Below are 24026 nucleotides of genomic sequence, written 5' to 3'. Positions count from 1 at the left end.
GGGAGATCTGGGTATACTAGCACATGGATCACAAAAGATTAGTATATGGGTACAGCAAGTAATCAGGAAAGCTAAAAGAATGTTATATTTTATCAAGGGAAATTGAATGCAACAGTAGGGAGTTTATGCTGCAGTTGTACAGGCATTATTGAGACTGCATCTGGAGTACTGTCTACAGTACTGGTCACATACTTACGAAGGATGTTAATGCGTTAATAGCTGTTTAGAGAATGTTTACTAGATGGATTGCCTTACAAAGAAAGGCCTGTATCTTCTGGATCCTGAGGTGACTTGACCAGGTGGATGTGGAAAGGATGTTTCCTCATGAGTACACCTAGAACTAGGGGTCATAGTTTAAAAATAAAGGGGTCTCCCATTTAAGACAGAGATGAGGAAACATTTTTTATGAGGTTTGAATGTCTTTGGAATTTTGTTCCTCAAGAGGCAATGCATTCAAAAATCTTTATATTTTGATAAGGCAGAGGTTGTTAGATTCTGGGTCACCAAGGGGCTGAAAGATTATTAATAGAGTTGAGGTTAAAATCAGATCAGCCATCTGATCTTATTGAACTGAGGAGGCTAAAAGGGCTGAGTGGGCTACTCTTAATCCCCATTCAGATCATAGCCCTATGTGGTGAGGAATGCATACAGCTCTATTTGCATTCTACAGATTTTCTCTTCAAACGCTTATCAGATTGCACAGCATGCATTATTCTGATTCCTTTTGTTACTGACTGTTCTTAGTCTATTGTTAGTTTTCTCTTCAAGTCCTCTATACATTTCATTTCTCCTCTCTAATATTTCAGCTAGTCACCTATCCTATTGACAAATTAATTTAAACCCTTTCTCATGTAGGGCTAATTTATGTCCATTCGGAGTTGGTGAAATTAACCACAGCTGCATAATAATACAAGTTACTTAAGTTTTCTTCAAACTGTCTATCATGCTTCAATATATTGTTAAATTGGGAAGACAAAATAGAGACGTAAAAATTTGTTCTGATGCAGAGGATGTTATGTGTTTTGCTGTTGCATTACTTTCAAATAATAAAGGCTTTACACTCTGTTAACAAATTACGTATTTTTAAATTAACGCGCTTTATTGGTTTTTGTAAAAACTTACAGGCAATGCCTAAAATTCAAAGCAAACATTATGTTTTCAAAATTAACTGAAAGGTTTTCCAAAAAAAGCACTCGCAAGTCTTTAATAAAATGTTGTTTCATTTCAGAAACCAACATTCACATTTTTAAGCAGCATTTTAACATAAAGGCACCTTAATAAAGTAAGAAGATTATGCATTTTTCGTTATGGCAGGCAGAATATATTTTCACACCCATATTCACATAATGTAAATATATATGCAGTGCAGGAGAAAATTGCAATTTCATGATGTGTGTTACAATGCTTAACTGACCTTGGATTAAGACACCAAGATAAGCAAAGACTAACTTTTAATAATATCACTTGTTTTTGTAAACTTCAAACACCTCTTCAAAGATCTTCAGGTGCAAAACAAAGGCAGTTATATCTGACACAGTGCTTGATAAATTATTGCTTCAGTAATTAAAAAAAGGAATTGCAAAGCAAATGTTTCTGCTTTAAAATTTTGTACGATTTCTATTTTGTGTTAGAATGAAATATCACTGTTAAACAAAGATTTCATCTAAATGGTCCTTCAAAATTATCTTGAAACGTGTAATCGCTCCCGTTTGAAAGTCACAGCTGCTTTCCAGGTCTCCACACTCTTTGACAACAGAATTTGGTCTGGGAAACGATCATCAAGTTCTGGCAAATTTTCCACTTCCTTCATATCCATAAGGATTCTCAATGTATCTTTCAAACTGAAAAATAAAGATGACTTTAGATATTGGAAAATAAATCAGATTTTTCAACTCATTACAAAAAAGTTCTAAAATTATTCTGAATTAAGAAGTTTGAAGCAGAGCCTTTTTTCCTCATTCTTTGCCATATGTCTTCAAAAACCTTCAGTATCCCTCTAATTTACCATCAGTTCACCCTTTCAACAATTGAGTTGTATAGATCATGCATTGCTATGCCCCTCTTGACAGACATTTCAGATAAAATAGAGCAACTTGGCTTGATATTATCTTGATTTTAGACATACTGGTTTTGCTAACAAAGTAGTTCTCAGGTGATGACATCACCAACTCAAAGAAATCCAAACATGTAGATGGAAGGCAGGAATTGTCGGCGGTGGTTCACTCGGAGGCCCACTGGGGATGTCGCCTAGTGGGATGGTGGAGCGTATGGAGGTGGGCCATCCAGCTCGATGAGCAAACCTACATCCATTAGCCAGGGAACTATAAACCAGTGAGCCTGACGTTGGTGGTGGACAAGCTGTTGGAGGGAATCCTGGGGAACGGGATGCACATGTGTTTGGAGGGGCAGGGACTGATTAGGGATGGTCAGCGTGGAGGGTCATGTCTCACAGACTTGATTGAGTTTTTTGAAGAGGTAGCATGGAGGATTGATGGGGGCAGAACAGTGGATGTGGTCTATGTGGACTTCGGTGGGGCGTTTGACAGGGCTCCCCATGGGAGACTGGTTGGCGAGGTTGGATCTCGCGGAATGCAGGGAGGGCTGGCCATTTGGATGCAGAGCTGGCTTGGGTTTGGAGGATGGAGGGTGGTGGTGGAGGGTTGTTTTTCAGGCTGGAGGCCTGTGGCCAGTGGAGTGCCATGGGAATCAGTGCTGGGTCCACTACTTTTCATCATTTAGGTAGATGATTTGGATGTGAGCATAGGAGGTGTGGTTGGTGGGTGTGCAGCTGTCACCGGAGTTGGAAGTGTGGTGGACGGCGATGAGGGTTGCCTCAGATTTCAATGGGATCTTGATCGGATGGGCCAATGGGCTGAGGAGTGGCAGGTGGAGTTTAGTTTGGATGGATGCGAGGTGCTGCATTTTGGGAGGGCAAATCTTGCCAGGACTTGTACACTTGATGTTCTGGGGAGTGTTGCTGAGCAGGGAGACCTTGGGGTGTGGGTTTGTGGCTCCTTGAATGTGGAGTCGCAGTTGGATGGAATGGTGAGGAGGGCTTTTGGTATGCTTTCCTTTGTTGGTCAGAGTGTTGAGTGTGGGAGTTGGGGGGGTCGTGTGCAGGACATTGGTTGGGCCAGTGTTGGAGTGTTCTGGTCTCCTTCCTGTTGGAGGGATGTTGTGGAGTTTCAGGGGGGTTCAGTGGAGATTTACAGGGATGTCGTCGGGGTTGGAGGGTTTGGGCTGTGGGGAGAGGCTGGGTGGGCTTGGGCTGTTTCCCCTGGAGCGTTGGGGGCTGAGGGGTGACCTCATTAGTGTTTCTGGAATCATGAGGGGCATGGATGGGATGAATGGACGGGGTCTTTTCCTTGGGGTGGGGGGGATCCAGAACTGGAGGGCATGGGTTTGGAGTGAGAGGAGAAAAATATAAAAGGGATCTAAGGGGCAACTTTCACACAGAAGGTTGTGCGTGTGTGGAGTGAGCTGCCAGAGGAAGTGGTGGAGGCTGGGACAATTGCAATATTTGAAGGGCATCTGATGGATATATGAGCGGAAGGGGTTTGGAGGGATGTGGGCCAAATGTTGACAAGTGGGACTAGATAGGGTTGGGATATCTGGTCGGCCTGGACAAGTTGGACCGAAGGGTCTGTTTCCGTGCTGTACATCCCAATGATTCCAAGACAGGCTAAGAGGATTGATTTTGGTGGACCACGATAACAAACATATTAATTACATATTGCATCTCATCAAAATCAGGCAAGACCAAGAAAATGCTCCATGAAAATGTCTTCTTTCGTGTAAGCAAATGACAAACTCAATGACTTGAAATTATCAATATGTATTTAATACTAATTTAAACAGTGTTCCTACACTTAATTTGTTTACTGAAAAACTGACATTTAAACTCCTCATCTTGCCAAACTTAAGGATAACTTTTATAACAAGTGGACATACCTCCACGATGCGTTTAAAGATTCTGATGATTGAATATTTTTGCATTTCAAAATCAACATTTCATGCAGTTCCAGTATGAATATATCTACACTTGTATGCATGAAGAAAGTATGCAACTGTTTCCTTTCCTCTGCACTGAGGTCCTCTTTATATTCAGCTCGAATTCCTGAGAAAGGATCCTGAAAGTACACACACAAAAACAATGAGGAACTTAAACTTTGATTGATATATTCTCTCCCTGATCTTTTAAAAAGTTTACCTATTGCATTAAATTAGCTGTAACCCTGCAGTATGAGTAAGTATGGACCATACACTTAGAGTAATCTTCTTTTTAATCTGCACTACAGCATTAATTCAAAATTTTATGCTTTACACTGTCCCTTGATGTTCCTACTAATCAAATGCCAAATTACTTCTTGATAAATTTGCAGTTACTCCTCTTTAATATAGATAACATTCTTCTCCATTCCCTTGTTCTTCACAATCTATGGTGCACAGAGGATAGTTGGCTAACCACTTCCGAGACTTCAGCCAAAGCTGATTAAAGCAGACTGCTAAAAGATATGCAGCAATAGCCTGGGTTGAATACATTCTTTACAGATTAAAATCTTATATCTACCCATTTCCTTCCGAAACAGATATAGACCAGCAACTCAACAGCATGCTGAAGAGTAAACCCAAACTCAGTACAACTGGGATAAATATATTTGTGCTTTTGTGTACTTATTGAGCACTGGGCATAATAGAGTACTGTGCAGGTGGTGGAAAGGTCCTATCTAGTTACTGCCTTGTAGTCACAAGAACCCTCAATTATATCAACCTATAAAGATGAATATTAACATTTATCTGTCAACAACTATTATCTATTTGTTGTTTTTTTTGTCTGGAAGGCAAAAACCTTTGGGGCATGCTTGCACTTTAATTCTTTGAAATTTAAGAGGATACCAGGAATTCCAACTACAGCCACAATCACAGAGTGCTCTGAACCGAACAATGGTTGCCGAAAATAGAACAGAACACTGACTGCTCCCCAGGATTGTACACATCTCTTTGTGAAAAGCTTAAGCCTGCATCTTTTCACTGTGGCTAAGTTTGTGAATTAAGCAGATAGAATAGCTTTTGAGCTATTATACCTAAGTGTTTATTTACATTTTAGGATTTGATTGCCAGACCAGCATTGATTGCCCATCCCTAATTATCCACAAGGTAATTAAGAAACCACATTGCTGTGGGTCTGGAGTCACCTGTACGCCAGACTGGGTAAGGATGGCAGATGCCCTTCCCTAAAGGAACCAGCTGGGTTTTTCCCAATCAGTGGTTTCATTGTAGACTCTAAACTACAGATTTTTATTGAATTTATTGAAGTTAAAGTCCATCATCTTCCATAGCAAGATTCAAACCCAGTTCCCTGGAACATTGCTTGGGTTTCTGAATTAATAGTGCAGCAATAATGCCACTAGGCCATCACCTCCCAATGCTTTTTTTTGATAACCGGGCTGAATATAAATTTTGGCTGAAAATAGACTATAAAACAAAATATCTACAGTCATGCACAATTATGTTAATTCATTCATTTATGAAAAAGTGGGTACACCTACAATAGTACTCAGGAAGCCAAACACTATCTTTGAATTCAGTGGCAAGGCTGCTGTTCTATGTTAACTCCTTCCATCACAGTACAAAAAATGGACACAGTGAAGTAATCTAAAGAGTGCATTGCAGGAACCTGCTAATAACTTGAAGCATTACCAAATGTCCATTCTCTCCACCACTATGATAATAGCAAGGATGCAGGTACATCACAATCTTCAAACTACCCTTCAAGTCACACAGCACCCTCCTTCAGACATATATTACCCATTCTTTCATTATCATTGTGTCAAGATGTTAAAATTCCTTACAAACTCATGAATAAGTGGCATTTCTGGGAGAAGCTCCAGCATCACCTTTTCTGGGGATCTAGGGAAGAGACATAAACCTTGCCTGCACTATATCTACAGCCCATGAAAAATAAATGGATTCTTGCTGGCAATATTTCCATTCCTTACCCGCTTCAGACGGAGGAAGCATTCTGATTTCCTTGCAGAGAGGAGTTGCCAAAGTGCTTGGATGTGTTTTAAGTTGCACCTCCTCAACGCCTTGAGCAAAAAGAAAGTATTTAACATGTATTAAAAATGCTTGTACTTCCTGTTGTCATAGATCCAAATAGCCATATACAATGTCCCAACATCTTTAAAACGAATAGGAAATAAAGCTAATATTGACTAAGGACGTTAAAAAATACACAGAAAGAAGTAAAATTGTTATCTGGCACTGCAATCTTAGATGATCCAGATAGATCCCTTAGCATAGAGGATATGTTTTTCAAATAAGTTGGCTTTGAATGATGAATCTGGGTAAAATTCAGGAGGGACTATCACTGAAGTCTAAATACAGTTAGATTTTAGCAACTAGAATTTATATAGTACTTTACCACTTATCTCCAAAAGAGGGTTATGCACATACAATGAATGGATTTGAAGTGGCATTATCATTGTTATGTGGGAAAATTCAGTCGGCAGGTTGCTTGCAGCTAGGTTACACAACAGAAATTGTACTAATGGCCAATTGATTTGTCCTTGACACGGGCTGAGCATATTAATCTTAGCCAGGATACCAGATGAATTCCCTGCTCCTCCTCAATTCAAGTGATGGGAAGTCAATATTCAAATAAACAGGAGATGTCATTTTACTCGCATCTGCAGAACTTTGCCTGTATAGGTCTTGACGGAATGTTGAACCAACAACTCACCTCCAGTACCACAGCACTCCTTCAAAATTATACTTAACTATTTACCCAAAAGATATCGTCATGTTCTACAGTGGCTCTGATTTATTAACTGAGTCAAGCTGACATTGACTATCAAAATCTATCTGCATGAATGGGCCTGAATATTACAGTAGCCCATTTTATTCATCAATATCAGTTCTGGATAAGAAAGTGGAAACCAGTTTATGTTGTAGATGTAGTACAAAATAAAAATAATTTTTAAGGCATTCAAAGAGAAAAAAGCCAGCCTGTCAGATTAAAACAATCTAATGTAAATCCAGAGTATCTTATTATACATTCAGGATAAATGTACTTACTTCTAGTACGTGCGGTGCAGTTTGATCTTCCATTTGTAACACCTCCTTCAAGTAGACCACAAGCTGTAGATTAGGGTCTCCCCCTGATATGGCCAGAAATCCTAAAGTAACTTCCACAGCAGTGAATGCTTCACACACGTCACTGTATGATTGTAATTCACCACTTATTGCATTAATAATTGAGTTTGGCAGTAACTCCTAGAAGGAAAAACATTGATAGATATGATTTGGGATGACAAGAAACTAGGTGAGGAAAATACTGCAAATTGGTAACATTACAGGACATTTTATGTTCAAGGGAAACACAGAGTTCAAATCTATTAGCAGTCTGCATTATTCATATTCTCACCAATATATTAATCTGTTGCATCAATGAGATCTCTTTGGCAGGCCTTCAAATTCTGAGAATTTCGTATCTAGCTGCAGTTTTCAGGATTGGAATGTGTTATTGAGAATCACTCTAAACTAGCAGTATTTCAATCCTGGATCAGTGGTGCTGGAAGAGCACAGCAATTCAGGCAGCATCCGAGGACAGGCAAAATCGACGTTTCGGGCAATATTTCAATCCTACTGTGACCATTTTAAAGAAATTACTTAAGGCTATATATTAAATACTAATGTAGTCTACTCAACTGGAAAAGTTCTTGAATGAAAAATGAACAAAAATAATACCTTAAGAATTGAGGCAGCATGAAGCCACAACAATCAAAAACAAACCTCGAAAACATTCCTATAATATTAAGAGACTTATTTTAAGCAGCTATCCTGTTTAGATTGGATTCAGAGAAGGACAACTGTCTGAAAGGCGCAAATAGCCCATGGAACAATTAGATTAGATTCCCTACAGTGGAAACAGGCCATTCGGCCCAACAAGTCCACACTGACCCTCCGAAGAGCAACCCACCTCTCTCTGACTAATGCACCTAACACTATGGGCAATTTAACATGGCCAATTCACCTGCACATTTTTGGACTGTGGGAGGAAACCATAGCCTTGTGTGCTAGGTGCTTCAAGGTAGACATAGGGAGAATGTGCAAACTCCACACAGACAATTGCCCAAGGTTGGAATGGAACCTGGGACCCTGGTGCTGTGAGGCAGCAGTGCTAACCACTGAGTTACCGTGCTGCCAACAATCTTCTGTTTCTTGTTTCAATACCACCTACTTCTGCCATGCACCATCACTCCTTTTAACATTTAATTGCTTTTGCCTTCCACAGTAAGACAAACCTTTCCTTTTATTCCTTGCTTGCTAAGTGCTAACTCATTAACTAATTTGAATTTTAATGGAAGATTCTTGGCTTAAAACTTCATCTCCATTTCTCCCTTCCCAAATATTGCCTGGCCTGCTGAGTATACCCAGCATTTTTTGTTTTTCTTATTCTGCAATATTATCCTTTAAGCCCACTCGAAACATAAAAGAAGTGAGTACCTGAGGCAGCTTGTTCTTCACATCTTTAAAGATGTTTTCATAATTTCTTTCTTGTCTGTAAATCAGTGTTGGTATTCCCTGAATAAAAATGGAAGGAATAGGATGTCTTTATAGAGTATTGTGCTAATATAATTCACAAGGTCTGTTATGACTTAGAGGAGGGTACACTCAGTTGGCGAATGACTTAGTATACAGTTATTTTTAAAATTACCCCAAATTTGACTTACCGTTAAGCTTATAAGTGGTTTTCCTTTTAAGAATCTATATGTAAGTTGCTGTTCAATCCTCTTCAAATCATACTCAAACATGGTTTCCCCTCCTTTTTCCATTGTGTATTGGCAGTTGGATGAAATGAGAGGAATCAGATCTCTCCCGACCTCATATTTAATTACATGCAAGTCAGCAACATCCGACGGATTAATTGAATATCTATAAATTCCAAGAAAAAAAGCTTTGTCAGGATGAACACAAGACTGAATATAATAATTTATATGTATGATTGATTGATGTGAGTTACAGTGATGGAAGAAAACCCTTCCTGGCTAAATGTTTTTACTCATGTTACACACTTGTGAACGAATGAGGGTACAAGAGATTTTTACTCTATGAAACATTTATTTACATTTTGTATACCTTCCTTACTGTGACCTTGTAATGGCATCAGTCGATTGCCAATTAGTTCCAAGCTGGAAGGTGGTTTTCCTTTTCTACATTTGAAGCTCATACAGTTTTACAGCCCAGCCGCTGCCAATCATCAAGCACCAATCTACTCTCACCTTTTTTTCCAGCAATTAAACCATAGCCTTGTGTGCTAGGTGCTTCAAGGAATCATCCAAATACTACGAAAAGTATTTAGTATCAAGTATTTTTGATGATTAGTGGGAAATGACAAATGGCATTTGCCTAAATGGTGATCTTTAACAAATTTTTAGGCATGGAGAAGACCCTTGCAATTTTTACATTATAGTTAGTATTCAAACTTAAATTATCCAGAATTCACCCCAACTTCCAAACAACTATATTTCTACTTTTTAAATAAAAATTCCTCAGGTTTGGGGGTTTCTAGCATTAGGTAGTGTTCAATTCAAGTAAGAAAAACAAAAATTTTGAAACATGAGATGAAAAAATAAAATTTAAAAAAAACACCCGTTTATCTCAACATTTATCCGGTTATTAGGCCATTAATATGGATAGTCAAGAGTTTTAAAGTGCCAGTAGACATGCAAAAAAGTCTCACATTGTAGATTTGCTAGTGTACTTCTCCACTGTATAAACAAAGTCATTCTGAAGAGCTATAAGGTAGCTAATTAATGCTGTAGAGCACAAGCCAAGATTCTGTCGACGGGGGAGCAGGACTTCGAGTGCACAGTTTTGCATGTCCAAATCAAAAGCACAGTACTCCTCTGGAATCTTAATTTCACCTGTAAAAGAGTTTGAGATTTGCAAATAAAAAGTCCATTATCTTTACAATTAAAAATGTCAAAATAATAATGGTTTTATTATTCAAGGAATACGTTTGCAGCCCAAAGGCTGAAATCCTTTAAAATGCCTTTACTATTTTTATTCTGAGATCATTTACCTCTGGAAGGAATGTGAAGATTTAAATTAATAATCCCATTAGTTTACATCTATTGTAAACCACACATAAAGCATATTAAATTGTTACAGATTAGAGTCTGCTTAGACTCAGTTTGACAGTATCCAATGTAATATTCCACTCCACTGCCTTTGAGGGGCTGATCCACAGTCAGATGCGTCACTTGCCAATGGGCTATTAAACAGAGTCTCATTAGCTCTCTCAGGTGGATTTAAAAGATCCCAAGGCACTATTCGGAAGCAGCTCAGGTCACCAAGCTGACTTGGTAACCTCGTCGATATTCTTCCCTTAGCCAATATCTCCAAACAAAATCAGTTTGTTATCATATTAGTATTGTTGGGACTTTGCTGTGTGCAAATAGGTTAGTCCAACTTTCTATTTCAGCCATTTCTCATCAAAATGATTGCCACAGGTTCAAATTAGTTATAATGCCACAGTGATTATAAAAAAATACCATGATGGCTCTGTGGAATGTACTGGGTTAGTGACAGTACTTGCCATTAGTCAGGAATGCCTTTCTTTTAAACGTTCCAATTGAAGATTTTTGCACCAAACTCGTTGGTTCCAAACATCTAAATTGACAAATTTCAGAAATGCAAACAAGGCTGAAGTTAATGGACCAGGTGATCCAATTACAGGGGCTCAGGGACAACACTGCTATAGGAAAGACGTTGTGAAACTTGAAAGGGTTCAGCAAAGATTTACAAGGATGTTGTCAGCGTTAGAGGGTTTGAGCTAAAAGGAAAGGCTGAATAGTCTGGGGCCATTTTCCCTAGAGCATTAGAGGTTTATAAAATCATGGCCAGCATGGTTACGGTAAATAGTCAAGGTTTTTTCCAGGGTAGGGAAATCCAAAACCGGAGGGCATAGGTTTAAGGTGAGTTCAGAAAAATTTAAAAGGGATCTAAGGGCAACTTTTTCAAGCAGAGGGTGGTGCACTTATGAAATGTGCTGCCAAAGGAAGTGATGGAAGTTAGTACAATTACAACATTTAGAAGGCATCTGGATGGCTACACAAATAGGAAGTGTTTAGAGGGATATGGGCCAAATGCTGGCAAATGGGACTAGGTTAATTAGGATATCTGGTTGGTATGGATGAGTTGGATCCAAGGGCCTGTTTCTGTGCTATAAATCTCCATGACTCTATAAATAATTTAGAAGATTTTTTTGGATACCTTCCTCTCCCTTGAATATTTAATTTACATCTCTGTTGTCATCGGAATTAGATCCTGCTTTTCACATCCCGATACATCATAACTAAACTGTGATGATAGAAATACAAGATTGTTGCTGTAAGATTATCTATAAAACAAGTTTGCGGATTACTTTTTTTTGGCTAACTAAACATTCATTTTGTAATTAATTTAATTGCTACAATATAGGTATGACTCACCATTAGTAACAAGGAATGTTCGTAGTTGATTCCACACATAAAAGAAGCGTGAGATTTGAGATGAAAATGTATGCTTTAAAGACTCTAGAAAAAAAATGCACATATTGGAGAAAGAACAGATACTTTGTTAGAAAGGATTCAAGTCTGTATTGCTTTGTGAAAAAGAATTACCTGGACTGATGTTCTGAAGAAACTCATGAACAGATTGTGCAGGTACATCAGTTGCATTCTGAAATCGTTTCACCAAGTCACACTGGAATGCCAATAATTCTGGTAGGTACTTCACCAATCTTAACTGAGCTTCCTGCACATTAGGAGATTGTTAACACATTAACAGAAATGCCACAGAACATATTTACAACACATCTGGCATCAACAAGTTACAGTTCACCAATTTACACTTAAAGAAGCATTTGTGCTGTTAATGCATTCATGAACAGAGAAAACCAGAAGTTGTACATGTTGAACTGGGGTATTTCAATCAATATAACATATATGAAAATTTTGCAAACAATGTAACCATTGTTGTCAAATCCTTGCTCTGTTACATTCAGATGGCTGATACACTGCTTTCCTTATCAGCTCTTGTCCATAAGCTCCCAATCTGTCTATTTCTCTGCCACTTCAACCCTGTTCCACATCAGCTTCAATTCATGCATTTCTTCAGCCCCAACCTCTCTGGTTCTTCACTCATTGTCTTTACACTTACTCACTCCAATGCCAGTTTTGTTTTTATCTTCTTGCCCACCATCCCAACGCTGGTAATGCAACTTCAAGCAGTCCTATTCTCTCTTCAGGTCTTCCTCAATCCACAAAAAAATCTTCTCAAAGCGTGTCCTAATTTCCCCAATTACAATTTCCAGGCTTGCTATCTGTTTCCAGGTTGTATTTATGAATAACCTTCAGACTTTGGAGAACGTTCTCTAACTATTCAAAAGATGCATCCAATACAATAAAAAAATTCAGTGGTAAAACTATAGACAATGAGAGTCATTGTTGGTAGATATGCTACATTATCACAGATTTCAGCCAGACCGTATTTTGGGTGTTTTACGCTTTAGAATGAATGCCTTGGTATTGGCATTTTGTGCATCCTAGAGCTGTACAAAATGGAAACAGATCCTTTGGTTCAACTCGTCCATGCCGATCAGATATTCTAAATAAATCTAGTCCCATTTCCCAGCATTTTGCCCATATCCCGCTAAACCCTTTGTATTCATGTATTCATCCAGTTACCTTTTAAATGTTGTAATTATACCAGTCTCCGCCACCTCCTCTGGCAGCTTATTCCATACATGTACCATCCTCTGCGTGAAAAGATTGCCCCTTAGATCCCTATTAAATCTTTCCCCTCTTACCTTAAAGCTATGATTTCTAGTTTTGAACTTCCCCAGCCTACATCTTTCCACACATTATGGAAGAATGCTGATCCAAAAGACATATGCAGGGCCCAAAGAAACTAAGGTTTAGTGGACATCTGAGATTAGTCATTCTCTGTCATGAGGCATTAATGTATTTTTGTGGCCACAATGTTGAAAATCCTTGCCACTGATATTTTAAATGTACAATTTTACAAAATATGAATAGAAAGTATTTTTCTTGTCACTTTTAGAATGATTCTTTAAAGGATTGAAATGTTTCACACCAGTTAGATGCATTTTTTTTCTTTTTGATGCAAACAAAGAAACGTGTGCACTTAACAACTGAATTCTTTCAGCTTACACCAACCATTTTCACCACCGCACATAAGATTTCATGGTTCCCGAAGGTGATGGATGCCATTATTGTGAAATTAGGCTATCTTTCAATTGATAAGGGTAACACAACTTTGCCAGAACACATATACAATAAATATATATATAAAACCAAGACCATAAAACATGCTGTGCCAAATACCTTTTGTAGAAACCTCCAAAGGATGGGTACAGCATCTTGCCCATCCTTGTTTTCCACTATGTGTCTCAAATGTTCAATGGAAATTCTTTTCCGACAGCTCCATATAGTAGAACTGTGCAGTGGTTGCTTGTCAGGTAGTTTAAGAAATGTTTGTGGGTCGCCATACACAATTTTGACAATAGGATTTGAACTTATTCTTTTATCCTGACTTATTTGGTTGTTGATGTCCACAAGATTTCTATCCAGGTTCTGTTAAAATGAAGTTCCACAAATTAAATTACAATAAATATTAATTAGCTTCTCATACCTACCTACATATAATTTTAGTAATTTTGGTTTTGAAATATAACAGCAAGTAAAAAAGACAAAACAAGATAAAAATACAGTGCATTTATAAAATATCTTTCACTCCTCAGGTCAATTAATTACATTCAAATAGCGAAGGCAACTTTCCATTTGTTCCAGAACAGCTACAACTATAAAATCCACCCAGGTGTGTTCTGTATACAAAATACAGCCAATGACTGCCGAATTATTCTGCTATTGATCATCAATCAAGTGATAGAAGGTGGCATCAAGCAGCACTTGTTCACTGACACACACTGTTCCACTAGGCCCACATAGTTCTTGACCTCATTATAGCCTTTGTTCAATTGTGGACAAAAGAGCTAAATTTCACAGCTGAGGCAACAGTAAATGCCTTTGACCTGAAGTTATATTTGACAGTGTGGCATCAAGGAACACTAACACAACTAGAGTCAATTGGAATCAGGACAAAATTTCTCCGCTGGCTGGAGTCATACATAGCACCAAGGAAAATAGTTGTGGTCGTTGGAGATTAGTCATCTCAGACGGAATTCCTCAGGGGAGTATCCTAGGTTCAAACATCTTCAGCTGCTTCAGCAATTGTCTTCCCTCCATTGTAAGGTCATGAGTGGATGTTCACTGATCATTGCATCATTCATGGCTCCTCAGAAACTGTATAAAATTTGTACAATATCCAGGTTTGGGATGAGATGTAGCAAGCAGCAGTCACATCACACAACTGAGCTGAAAATGTGTTGCTGGAAAAGCGCAGCAGGTCAGGCAGCATCCAGGGAACAGGAGAATCGACGTTTCAGGCATAAGCCCTTCCTGAAGAAGGGCTTATGCCTGAAACGTCGATTCTCCTGTTCCCTGGATGCTGCCTGACCTGCTGCGCTTTTCCAGCAACACATTTTCAGCTCTGATCTCCAGCATCTGCAAACCTCACTCTCTCACATCACACAACTGCCAGGCAATGACTCTATCTAATAAGAAAGAATCTGACTATTGTCCCTTTACATTCAATGGTATTATCAGTGAACCCCAAAACTATCAACATCATGGGACTACCATTGACCAGAAACTGAGCTGAACTACCAAATAAATACTATAGCTACAACAGCAGGTTAGAGGCTAGGAATCCTGCAGCGAGTAACTTACTTACTAATTTCTCAAAGTCTGTTCAATATCTACAAAGTATAAGTCAGGGGTGTGATGGAATACTCTCCATTTGCCTGGGATGAGTGCAGCTCCAACAACATTCAAGAAGCTTAACATCACTGAGGATGAAGCTGCTTGTCTGACCGAAATAATGTGCTCAAACGTTCACTCCTTCCAACACCAATACATTATAACTGCAATGCGTACCATCTACAAGAGGCACTGCAGAAATTCATTAAAGATCCTTAGACACCACATTCCAAACACACACACTACTATCTGGAAGGACAAGGGTAGCATTTACATGGGAACATCACCACCTCCAATTTCCCCTCCAAGCCATTCAATCTTCTCTTGGAAATGTATTGGTTTTCCTTCAGTGTCATTGGAACAAAATCCTGGAACTCTCTCCCCAACAGCATTGGAAGTCTAACTACAGCAGATGGACTGCAGCGGCTGAAGAAGGCAGCTCATCACCACCTTCTCAAGAGCAAATAGGGCCGCGCAATAAATGCTGGCCCATCCAACAATGCCCACGTGAATAAAAAAAACTAAGTTAAAAATCACACAACAGCAGGTTATAGAACATAGAACAATACAGCACAGAACAGGCCCTTTGGCCCACGATGTTGTGCCGAACATTTGTCCTAGCTTAAGCACCCATCCATGTACCTATCCAATTGCCGCTTAAAGGTCACCAAAGATTCTGACTCTACCACTCCCACAGGTAGCGCATTCCATGCCCCCACCACTCTCTGGGTAAAGAACCCACCCCTGACATCTCCCCTATACCTTCCACCCTTCACCTTAAATTTATGTCCCCTTGTAACACTCTGTTGTACCCGGGGAAAAAGTTTCTGACTGTCTAATCTATCTATTCCTCTGATCATCTTATAAACCTCTATCAAGTCACCCCTCATCCTTCGCCGTTCCAACAAGGCCTAGCACTCTCAACCTATCCTCGTACGACCTATTCTCCATTCCAGGCAACATCCTGGTAAATCTTCTCTGCACCCTCTCCAAAGCTTCCACATCTTTCCTAAAGTGAGGCGACCAGAACTGCACACAGTACTCCAAATGTGGCCTAACCAAAGTCCTGTATAGTTGCAACATCACTTCACGACTCTTGAATTCAATCCCTCTGCTAATGAACGCTAATACACCATAGGCCTTCTTACAAGCTCTATCCACCTGAGTGGCAACTTTCAAAGATCTATGAACATAGACCCCAAGATCCCTCTGTTCCTCCACCTCACTAAGAACCCTACCATTAACCCTGTATTCCACATTCTTAGTTGTCTTTCGAAAATGGACAACCTCACACTTGGCAGGGTTGAACTCCATCTGCCACTCCTCAGCCCAGCTCTGCATCATATCTAAGTCCCTTTGCAGCCGACAACAGCCCTCCTCACTGTCCACAACTCCACCAACCTTCGTATCATCTGCAAATTTACTGACCCACCCTTCGACTCCCTCATCCAAGTCATTAATAAAAATTACGAACAGCAGAGGACCCAGAACTGATCCCTGCGGAACTCCACTTGTAACTGGGCTCCAGGCTGAATATTTACCATCTACCACCACTCTCTGACTTCGACCGGTTAGCCAGTTTTCTATCCAATTGGCCAAATTTCCCTCTATCCCATGCCTCCTGACTTTCCGCATAAACCTACCATGGGGGACCTTATCAAATGCCTTACTAAAATCCATGTATACTACATCCACTGCTCTACCCTCATCCACATGCTTGGTCATCTCCTCAAAGAATTCAATCAGACTTGTAAGGCAAGACCTACCCTTCACAAATCCGTGCTGGCTGTCCCTAATCAAGCAGTGCCTTTCCAGATACTCATAAATCCTATCCCTCAGTACCCTTTCCATTACTTTACCTACCACCAAAGTAAGACTAACTGGCCTGTAATTCCCGGGGTTATCCCTATTCCCTTTTTTGAACAGGGGCACAACATTCGCCACTCTCCAGTCCCTGGTACCACCCCCATTGACAGTGAAGATGAAAAGATCATTGCCAACGGTACTGCAATTTCCTCTCTTGCTTCCCACATAATCCTAGGATATATCCCATCAGGCCCGGGGGACTTGTCTATCCTCAAGTTGTTCAAAATGTCCAACACATCTTCCTTCCTAACAAGTATCTCCTCTAGCTTACCAGTCCGTTTCACACTCTCCTCTTCAACAATACGGTCCCTCTCATTCGTAAATACTGAAGAAAAGTACTCATTCAAGACCTCTCCTATCTCTTCCAATATGCAGTCTCCCACTACTGTCCTTGATTGGACCTACCCTCGTTCTCGTCATTCTCATGTTTCTCACATACGCATAAAATGCCTTTGGGTTATCCTTGATCCTATCCGCCAAAGATTTTTCATGCCCTCTCTTAGCTCTCCTTTCTTCAGGTCCCTTCTGGCTATCCTGTATCCCTCCACTGCTCTGTCTGAACCCTGTTTCCTCAACCTTATAGTCCAAAAGGTTTATTTGGAAGCACTAACTTTTGGAGCCCTGCTTCTTCATCAGGTAGCTGTGGAGCAGGACCATGAGACACAGAATTCATAGCAAAAGAATACAGTGTCATGCAACTGAAATGATGTATTTGTTCAATCACAATCACAAAACCAGCCTCAGATGTTTACTTGGATTTGTCTTTTTAGGTCCAGCAAGAATATTTCAGTGGTAGCTTTAAATGGCCTGTTAAATACTGATTTCTACTACTTTTGTCATACTATATAAGAAACTTACATTATTAACTCATCCAAAACAGCTTTTAAGTTATTTAAACAATATTTTAATACGCAGAAATGCAGAAGAAAAATACCTTTAATGTGGGAGTTACCACGCATTGCAAAAACAGTTTCTCCCAATTATTTCTTTGTTGTTTAGTGGAGAGTCTTTCACATTCTAGAGAAGGCACTAGAATAAAGGTATGAGATGTGGTATTTCAATGACATGAACAAAGTAGCTAGTATTTCTTTTAACTATTTATTTAACTCAATTTGCTACCTTTTTAAAAAGGAAATACTTACACTGCTTTTGCTGAAGGAGATGGCTAAGAATGATATGAACGACTATGGCAGTTTCATCTGCACTCTTTCCCAGTGACCTTATCAGTTGTTCCATGTCTTTTCCAATATGACACCAGAGAAAGGCTGCTGGATTTGCGACTTGTGGTTTTATAATGACTGCTATCGACTATGTGAAAAAAAAATCATTCAGACTTGTTGATTTATTAAAAATTAGCCTATTTTATCAGGTAATCTTGTAATTGAAACCTGCATTCATTTTCAGGATATGCAAAGTTCATCTCATGCTTGTGTATGAGTTGATATTGTGCCTTAGTACAGAGGAATTAATATGACTGCACTCTCTGAGCTATCAAGACAGGAGTTTTATCTAAAACTGTAGAACAATCTTGAGCACTATACTCAGAGGGAAGAGCTTAGAAAAGACTCCAGCATCAGGATTTATTGCTGCAGTGTCAGCAATTCAAGATCATTAAACTAGCTCTATTTAGTCGATTGCTTGCCTATTTAGTTTTGATTTCCCAGTTTGCCTCCCTTTAGTCTATGTATCCCTATATCCCTTTCTTTAATATCAGGTACTACTGTCATTCTGTATAATTATATGCAATGAAGCATAATACAAGTTTACACCATTTCAACATGAAAAGTTGAAACACTAAAGTTCTGAACAAACTTAGTCAGCCTTGATTTTGAGCATACACCGATTTGAAAGGCCTGCAAATATAATTCCTTTGCTGGTCACACTGACATTACAAGGAAGGGATCTGTAGCATGCAAATCAGGAGCTCTGGCCACTATTGAATACTGACAAAATCTTGGGTTATCTGTAAAATTTGACTATGACTGTAGGAGAAGATTAAGTAATATGCAGATATTTGCTTAAAATAGGACAAAAACATGAATCACATCCTTTCTTATTTAATCTATTCCCAAGACTGCAAAACCAAATAGAATCATAAAATCCCTACCATGCAAAAAGTGGCCATTCACCCATCAAGTCTGCATCGACCCTCTGAACAGCATCCCACCCAGACCCACCCCATCCCTGTAACCCTGCATTTACCATAGGTAATCCACCTAGCCTGCACATCCCTGGACACTACAAGACAATTTAGCATAGGTAATCCATCAAACCTGCATATCTTTGGACTGTGGGAGGAAACCGGAGCACCCAGAGAAAACCCACGCAGACACTGGGAGAACATGCAAACTCCACACAATTCTCTCATTAACAAAATAAAGCATTTGTCATGGTCAGAGTTCATAACCCTGATCGATAGATGTAGTGGATTTTTTTATTCCAACGTATTTTTTTGAAAAATGGGCGATACAGCTAAACGATGACTAGGTACAAATTCAGTGGCTGCCTGGAGAGGAATTATGAAATATCACACCCACAGCTGTCATGTAAGCTTCAAAGGGAGATGTATACCACAAAATTAACTGTAAACCTCGGTCTTTCAGAATGTGAAAATTAGAGGAGAAAAGACAGCAATCTGGGAGATAGACATGGTGCATTTCTCGATTACAAGAATACATAGCACAGGGCTTAAAAGCGAGCTGATTTTGTGTTAGTGGTCCGATGTATTAATGTGTGAACCAGAATACTGTGAAGGTCACAGTTGGGAAACACTCCCTCACTCCAAGTGTCAAATGAAAACAGGACAAAAAAAATTTCAGTCAACCTGCAAAAAGCCAAGGAGCTCAAAATGAACTTCAATTATCAACTTTGCATATCTACTCAAGACTGACTGCTCAACTCTTAATGTTCAACAATTGACATAATACAAATACCCAAAAACTGATCAGCATATCTATTTTGGATTCAATTCCTATCCTTATTTTCCATGCATGTGTGTTGCATTATAATTTCTTCTTGCAGTTAGCAACAAATGAACTGTTAACTCTGCAAAGCCTGGTTAAATTGGCTGCTTTGGTCGAGAAGCAAGGTATCTCCAGGGAAGGAGTCCGTTCTAAATTAAATTTGCTCTGACCAACCAAAAAGGTGAAAAACCAAGGGAAGCCAGTTCATACCTCCTCACCTGAAAGCTTAACAATTTGGTATATCCTGTCCGGAACTGTAACAACATGTGAAACTTTGCCAGGGATGAGTCTTAACATATTGCAAAAACATATTGTACAAGACATCCTGATATTGTTTCCAAAAAAAATGATTCTGGGAAGAAACTTGTTAACAGTATTGATATAATTAATCGGTAAACCAAAATATTATTAAACCAAATAAATACCTGAGGATCTTCTATTGTTCCTAAAATCATAGCTGCATGTGTCAACAGGCGAATAATTAAAAAGGAAACTGCAGACATTTCTCTGTCAGGAACGGCCACTGTTTCTCTTTTCCCTGGATCTCCTAGAACATGTCCTGTTTGTGTCCTGTCCATCCTATAAATCAGATAAATTCACTAGAATACATTTTTCATAAAGAGCTGTGTTTAGATTTGAAGAAAAGTCCCTTTGCAAGGGATATGCTATAGTCAAGTTCTTCACAAAAATTAACAACCTAACAGTTGAGTGAGCAAATAGAATTTAAATTTAAAATGTATCAAATAAACAGAATGGGTGATGTTGTTTTACAAACGAGTAGTCACTGAGCTAAAGTTTCCAATGCCCAGCAAAAATGTATACTTTCTTTACTGGAGCCTCCATTTAAAGTTTGGAACAATATATAAAGATAATTTAATATGAATATGCTTATGATGACATATCTTAACAATTCCTAGATTTAATACTTTAAAAGTAAATAGAGGATAATTTTGGGATCTGCCCATCAAACTTTGATTGAGAAAGGACTTAACTATTTTTATTTAATAGTATTTAGGAGAAAGCAAAGGAAAGGCACTGTAGAAGATAATCACTTGCAAAACACAACTGCAATCATGCTTATGAAAAACAGACTTGCAACTAAATAAACCATAAATACAGCCTTGACTTACATGTCAACTCACACATTTGGATACTTTGACACAAATCAATCTTTACCAATCACTACTACTGAAATACAGTCTTCAATATTAATTTCTAACCTCTCACATTAAAGACAGATATCAAACTAATAATTAGATTAGCAAGATGTGAAAATGGAGTTTCATAGATGGTGTGAGGGCACCAACTATTTACAATTTAACTTACTGACTTGGATGAAGGGACCGAATGTACAATAGCTAAATTTGTTGATGACACCAAAATAGATAGAAATCTAAGTTATGAAGATATACGGAACCTGCAAAAGGGTATAGACAAATTGACTGATTGGGCAAAAAATTAGCAGATGGAGTGTAATGTGGGAAAATGAACCTGTTCACTTTGGCATGAAAAATAGAAAAGCAATGTATTATTTAACTGGATGGAGTGTGCAAAGCTCAGAGGTACGAAATGTTAAAATGCAGGTACAGCAAGTAATTAAGTTAAATGGAACATTGTCAGGTCCTGTGAGGGGAATGCAATATAAAAGTTGAAATGTTTTGATAGCTTTGGCTTATATCATCAGTAGAAGAACTACTATTGAAATATATAAAATTTTGCAAGGACTTGACAGGGTGAATGATTAAATGTAATTCCCCTTTGTGGGGACTAGAATCTGGGGACACGGTTTATAAATAGAGGGTTTTCCTTTAAGATGGAAAGGAGGAACAATTTTTCTCTCAGAGAATCATAGGTCTTTGAAACTCTCACTCCCAGAGCGGACGTTGGGACATTGAGTAGTTTTACAACACAGGTAGACAATGTCTTGAATAAAATAAGGAGTCAGAGGTTATCAGGGTAGGCAGGAATGTGGAATTAAGGCCAGAGTCAGCCAGGATGTTTCGGAACATCACAATGGGTTTGAGGAGCTGATTAGCCATATATATATATATATATATATATATAGATAGATAGCACTACTGAGGTTAAACATTCTCATTTCCAGCAGACTTAAGCATGATTTATCTGCAATAATTTTCCATGATTGAAGCATGGCCATTTTTTATTTGATCTGCATGAAAATATTCTTACATATCAGCATCTCTGAATCCAGCAACAGCAATATGATTTTTTCCTCCAATTTCAGCATTACATTCAACACAACGAGCTGTTTCCATAGGCATTCCACACTGTAATAGAAAAGCAACATTGCATATATGTTTTGGCAAAGTATGCAAATTTTTAAAAATGTATAAAAACTTACTTCTCCTACAACGCACGGATGTCCATTTGGGCACTCTGAAAAGTTAAAAGAATTTGCCAATCATTATTTAACAATGAAACACTTTCCAATTTAATAAATAAATTCAAAGGGAGATTTTGTCACTTACGAAACCACTTTAGATTCTGAAATGCAGTCCAGCCACGGGCTTCTACAGTTATGTCCTCAGGCATGGTGGGCAGGAATGCAGCCTAAGTGTATAGTTTTTTTAAAAAGTGATGAGAAACTGCAAGTTTTATTTTCAACAAAATTGAACACATATTTTAATTTTTTCTTGGTTGTGAACTTTGATACCTACCACTCGTAATTTTTCTTTTACTTCAGTTATAAATCATACAAACAGGCCCTCTAGTCCACTATGTCTACACCAATGAACAACACCAAATATACTAATCCCACTTGAAATTGGTTCATAGCCTTCCCTAATCCTGGTACTTTAAATGTTTGTTCAGATGCTTCATAGAAGTTGAGTGTCTCTGCCTCCAACACTTTCTGAGATAGCAAGTTCCATATTTCTACCCCACTCTGGGCGATAAAGATTTTCCTCAGATCCTCTCTAAAGTCCTTACTCCTGATCTTAAACTTATGCCCTCGTCTTAAACATGTTTGCCATGGGGAACAGATTCTCATGACCTAGTCTATGTATGCCTTTCATAATTTTGTATACATCAATCAGACACCCTTCAGCCTCCTCTGCTGCAGGGAAAATAAACACAGCCTTTCCAGTCTCTCTTCATAACTGAGATTTTCCATTCCAAGTAACATCCTGGTGCATCTCCTCTATACCCCCTCCAGTGCAATCATGTCTTTCTGATAGTGTGGTGACCAGAACTACACATAGCCTAGACATCTTTATGTCCACGAAGCATCTAACACCTCCTCCTTTTTAATCTCTACATACCAAACACTCCTAATAATTTTGAACCCTTCTAGTGATCAAGTTTCTCCCTATGTCATCATAGCTTTAATAATATGTTTCCTTGGTAAAGACAAATGCAAGCTATTAATATGACACCTCACCTTGCAGACATGGGGCAAAATATTAATGATACTTCCAATGTTTTTGGGAAGCAATTGAAATTGCCCTGATCTTGTCACTTGAGACAAACTTGATTAGGTCACACACCCAGTGTTTTGACAAGTGAAATAATTTGAAGAATGGAATAAATATTAGTAACCACAAAAAAGATGGAAAGGAGGTTCAAATCAAAACTCAAGCTTGATTGTGAAACAAAAGCATACACTGAAAGGCACTGAAAATGTGAAACAGTGGCAAAAAGTGCTAGCAACTGAACTTATTTTTGAACTCCTGGATACAGGCTGCCTGGGACCAGATGACTTGTACAATCTCTGATTCAACAACATTTCAGTTGAGAATGGGTATTCATGTTAAGGTTCCTTTTCCACAGGCTGCAACAGTGGATGCACTACAGAATATGTTTTCTAGCTATCTCCCATTGGCAGTCTGAGAAATAACTATAAATTTACATATAGCTTCATTAATAATACTTAGTATTAAAGAGCAATTCATTAATCTTCCTTTAATTTGAGCAGACTTTCACAAATGCAGCTAGACTGGGGCAATATTCAAGCTTTGCTGAGAGGCAAGAAACATCTGCACCATACTAGTGCCAGACAATGACTATCACCAACATGAGAAAGTTTAATCACTGACACTCAATTGCATTACTGTTATTGAATGTCCCACTATGAACATCTATCAACAACTATCAGTGGGTTATCATTGACCAGAAAAAGAACTGTACTCGCCATATAAATACAGTGACTACAAGAGCAGGTCAGAAGCTACGAATCCTGCAGCAAGTAACTCACCTCCTAAATCTTCAAAGCCTGTCCAATCAGACACATCAGGAGTGTGAGGGAATACTCCCCACTTCCCTGGATGAGTGCAGCTCCATCAACACTCAA

The 24026-nt window shown here is 38.7% G+C and overlaps 1 protein-coding gene across 3 annotated transcripts in view; it reads right to left on the bottom strand.

The window, feature by feature from the left end:
- Positions 1 to 1078: 1078 nt before the first annotated feature.
- LOC122562231 (E3 ubiquitin-protein ligase rnf213-alpha-like) overlaps positions 1079 to 24026 on the bottom strand; it is a 192820-nt gene continuing 169872 nt past the window's right edge. For all 3 annotated transcript variants that reach the window (XM_043714953.2, XM_088000700.1, XM_088000701.1), the window contains 16 exons: positions 22207 to 22288; positions 22080 to 22114; positions 21908 to 22005; positions 20143 to 20296; positions 17897 to 18062; positions 17689 to 17783; positions 13395 to 13643; positions 11670 to 11802; positions 11499 to 11582; positions 9746 to 9929; positions 8736 to 8937; positions 8509 to 8586; positions 7078 to 7275; positions 6000 to 6089; positions 3952 to 4130; positions 1079 to 1841 (listed from right to left, as the gene is read on the bottom strand). In XM_043714953.2, the coding sequence (XP_043570888.2) occupies positions 1682 to 1841; positions 3952 to 4130; positions 6000 to 6089; positions 7078 to 7275; positions 8509 to 8586; positions 8736 to 8937; positions 9746 to 9929; positions 11499 to 11582; positions 11670 to 11802; positions 13395 to 13643; positions 17689 to 17783; positions 17897 to 18062; positions 20143 to 20296; positions 21908 to 22005; positions 22080 to 22114; positions 22207 to 22288 (2187 nt within the window). In that variant the 3' untranslated portion in view covers positions 1079 to 1681. The remainder of the gene's footprint in view (positions 1842 to 3951; positions 4131 to 5999; positions 6090 to 7077; positions 7276 to 8508; positions 8587 to 8735; positions 8938 to 9745; positions 9930 to 11498; positions 11583 to 11669; positions 11803 to 13394; positions 13644 to 17688; positions 17784 to 17896; positions 18063 to 20142; positions 20297 to 21907; positions 22006 to 22079; positions 22115 to 22206; positions 22289 to 24026) is intronic.

The sequence above is a fragment of the Chiloscyllium plagiosum genome, unplaced genomic scaffold (assembly GCF_037043375.1).
Source record: "Chiloscyllium plagiosum isolate Xiang-an unplaced genomic scaffold, Cpla_swu_hap1 HiC_scaffold_25, whole genome shotgun sequence".
Taxonomy (NCBI): Eukaryota; Metazoa; Chordata; class Chondrichthyes; order Orectolobiformes; family Hemiscylliidae; genus Chiloscyllium; species Chiloscyllium plagiosum.
The sequence above is the reverse complement of the archived record's forward strand: the minus strand, read 5'-3'. Positions and strand labels throughout refer to the sequence as shown.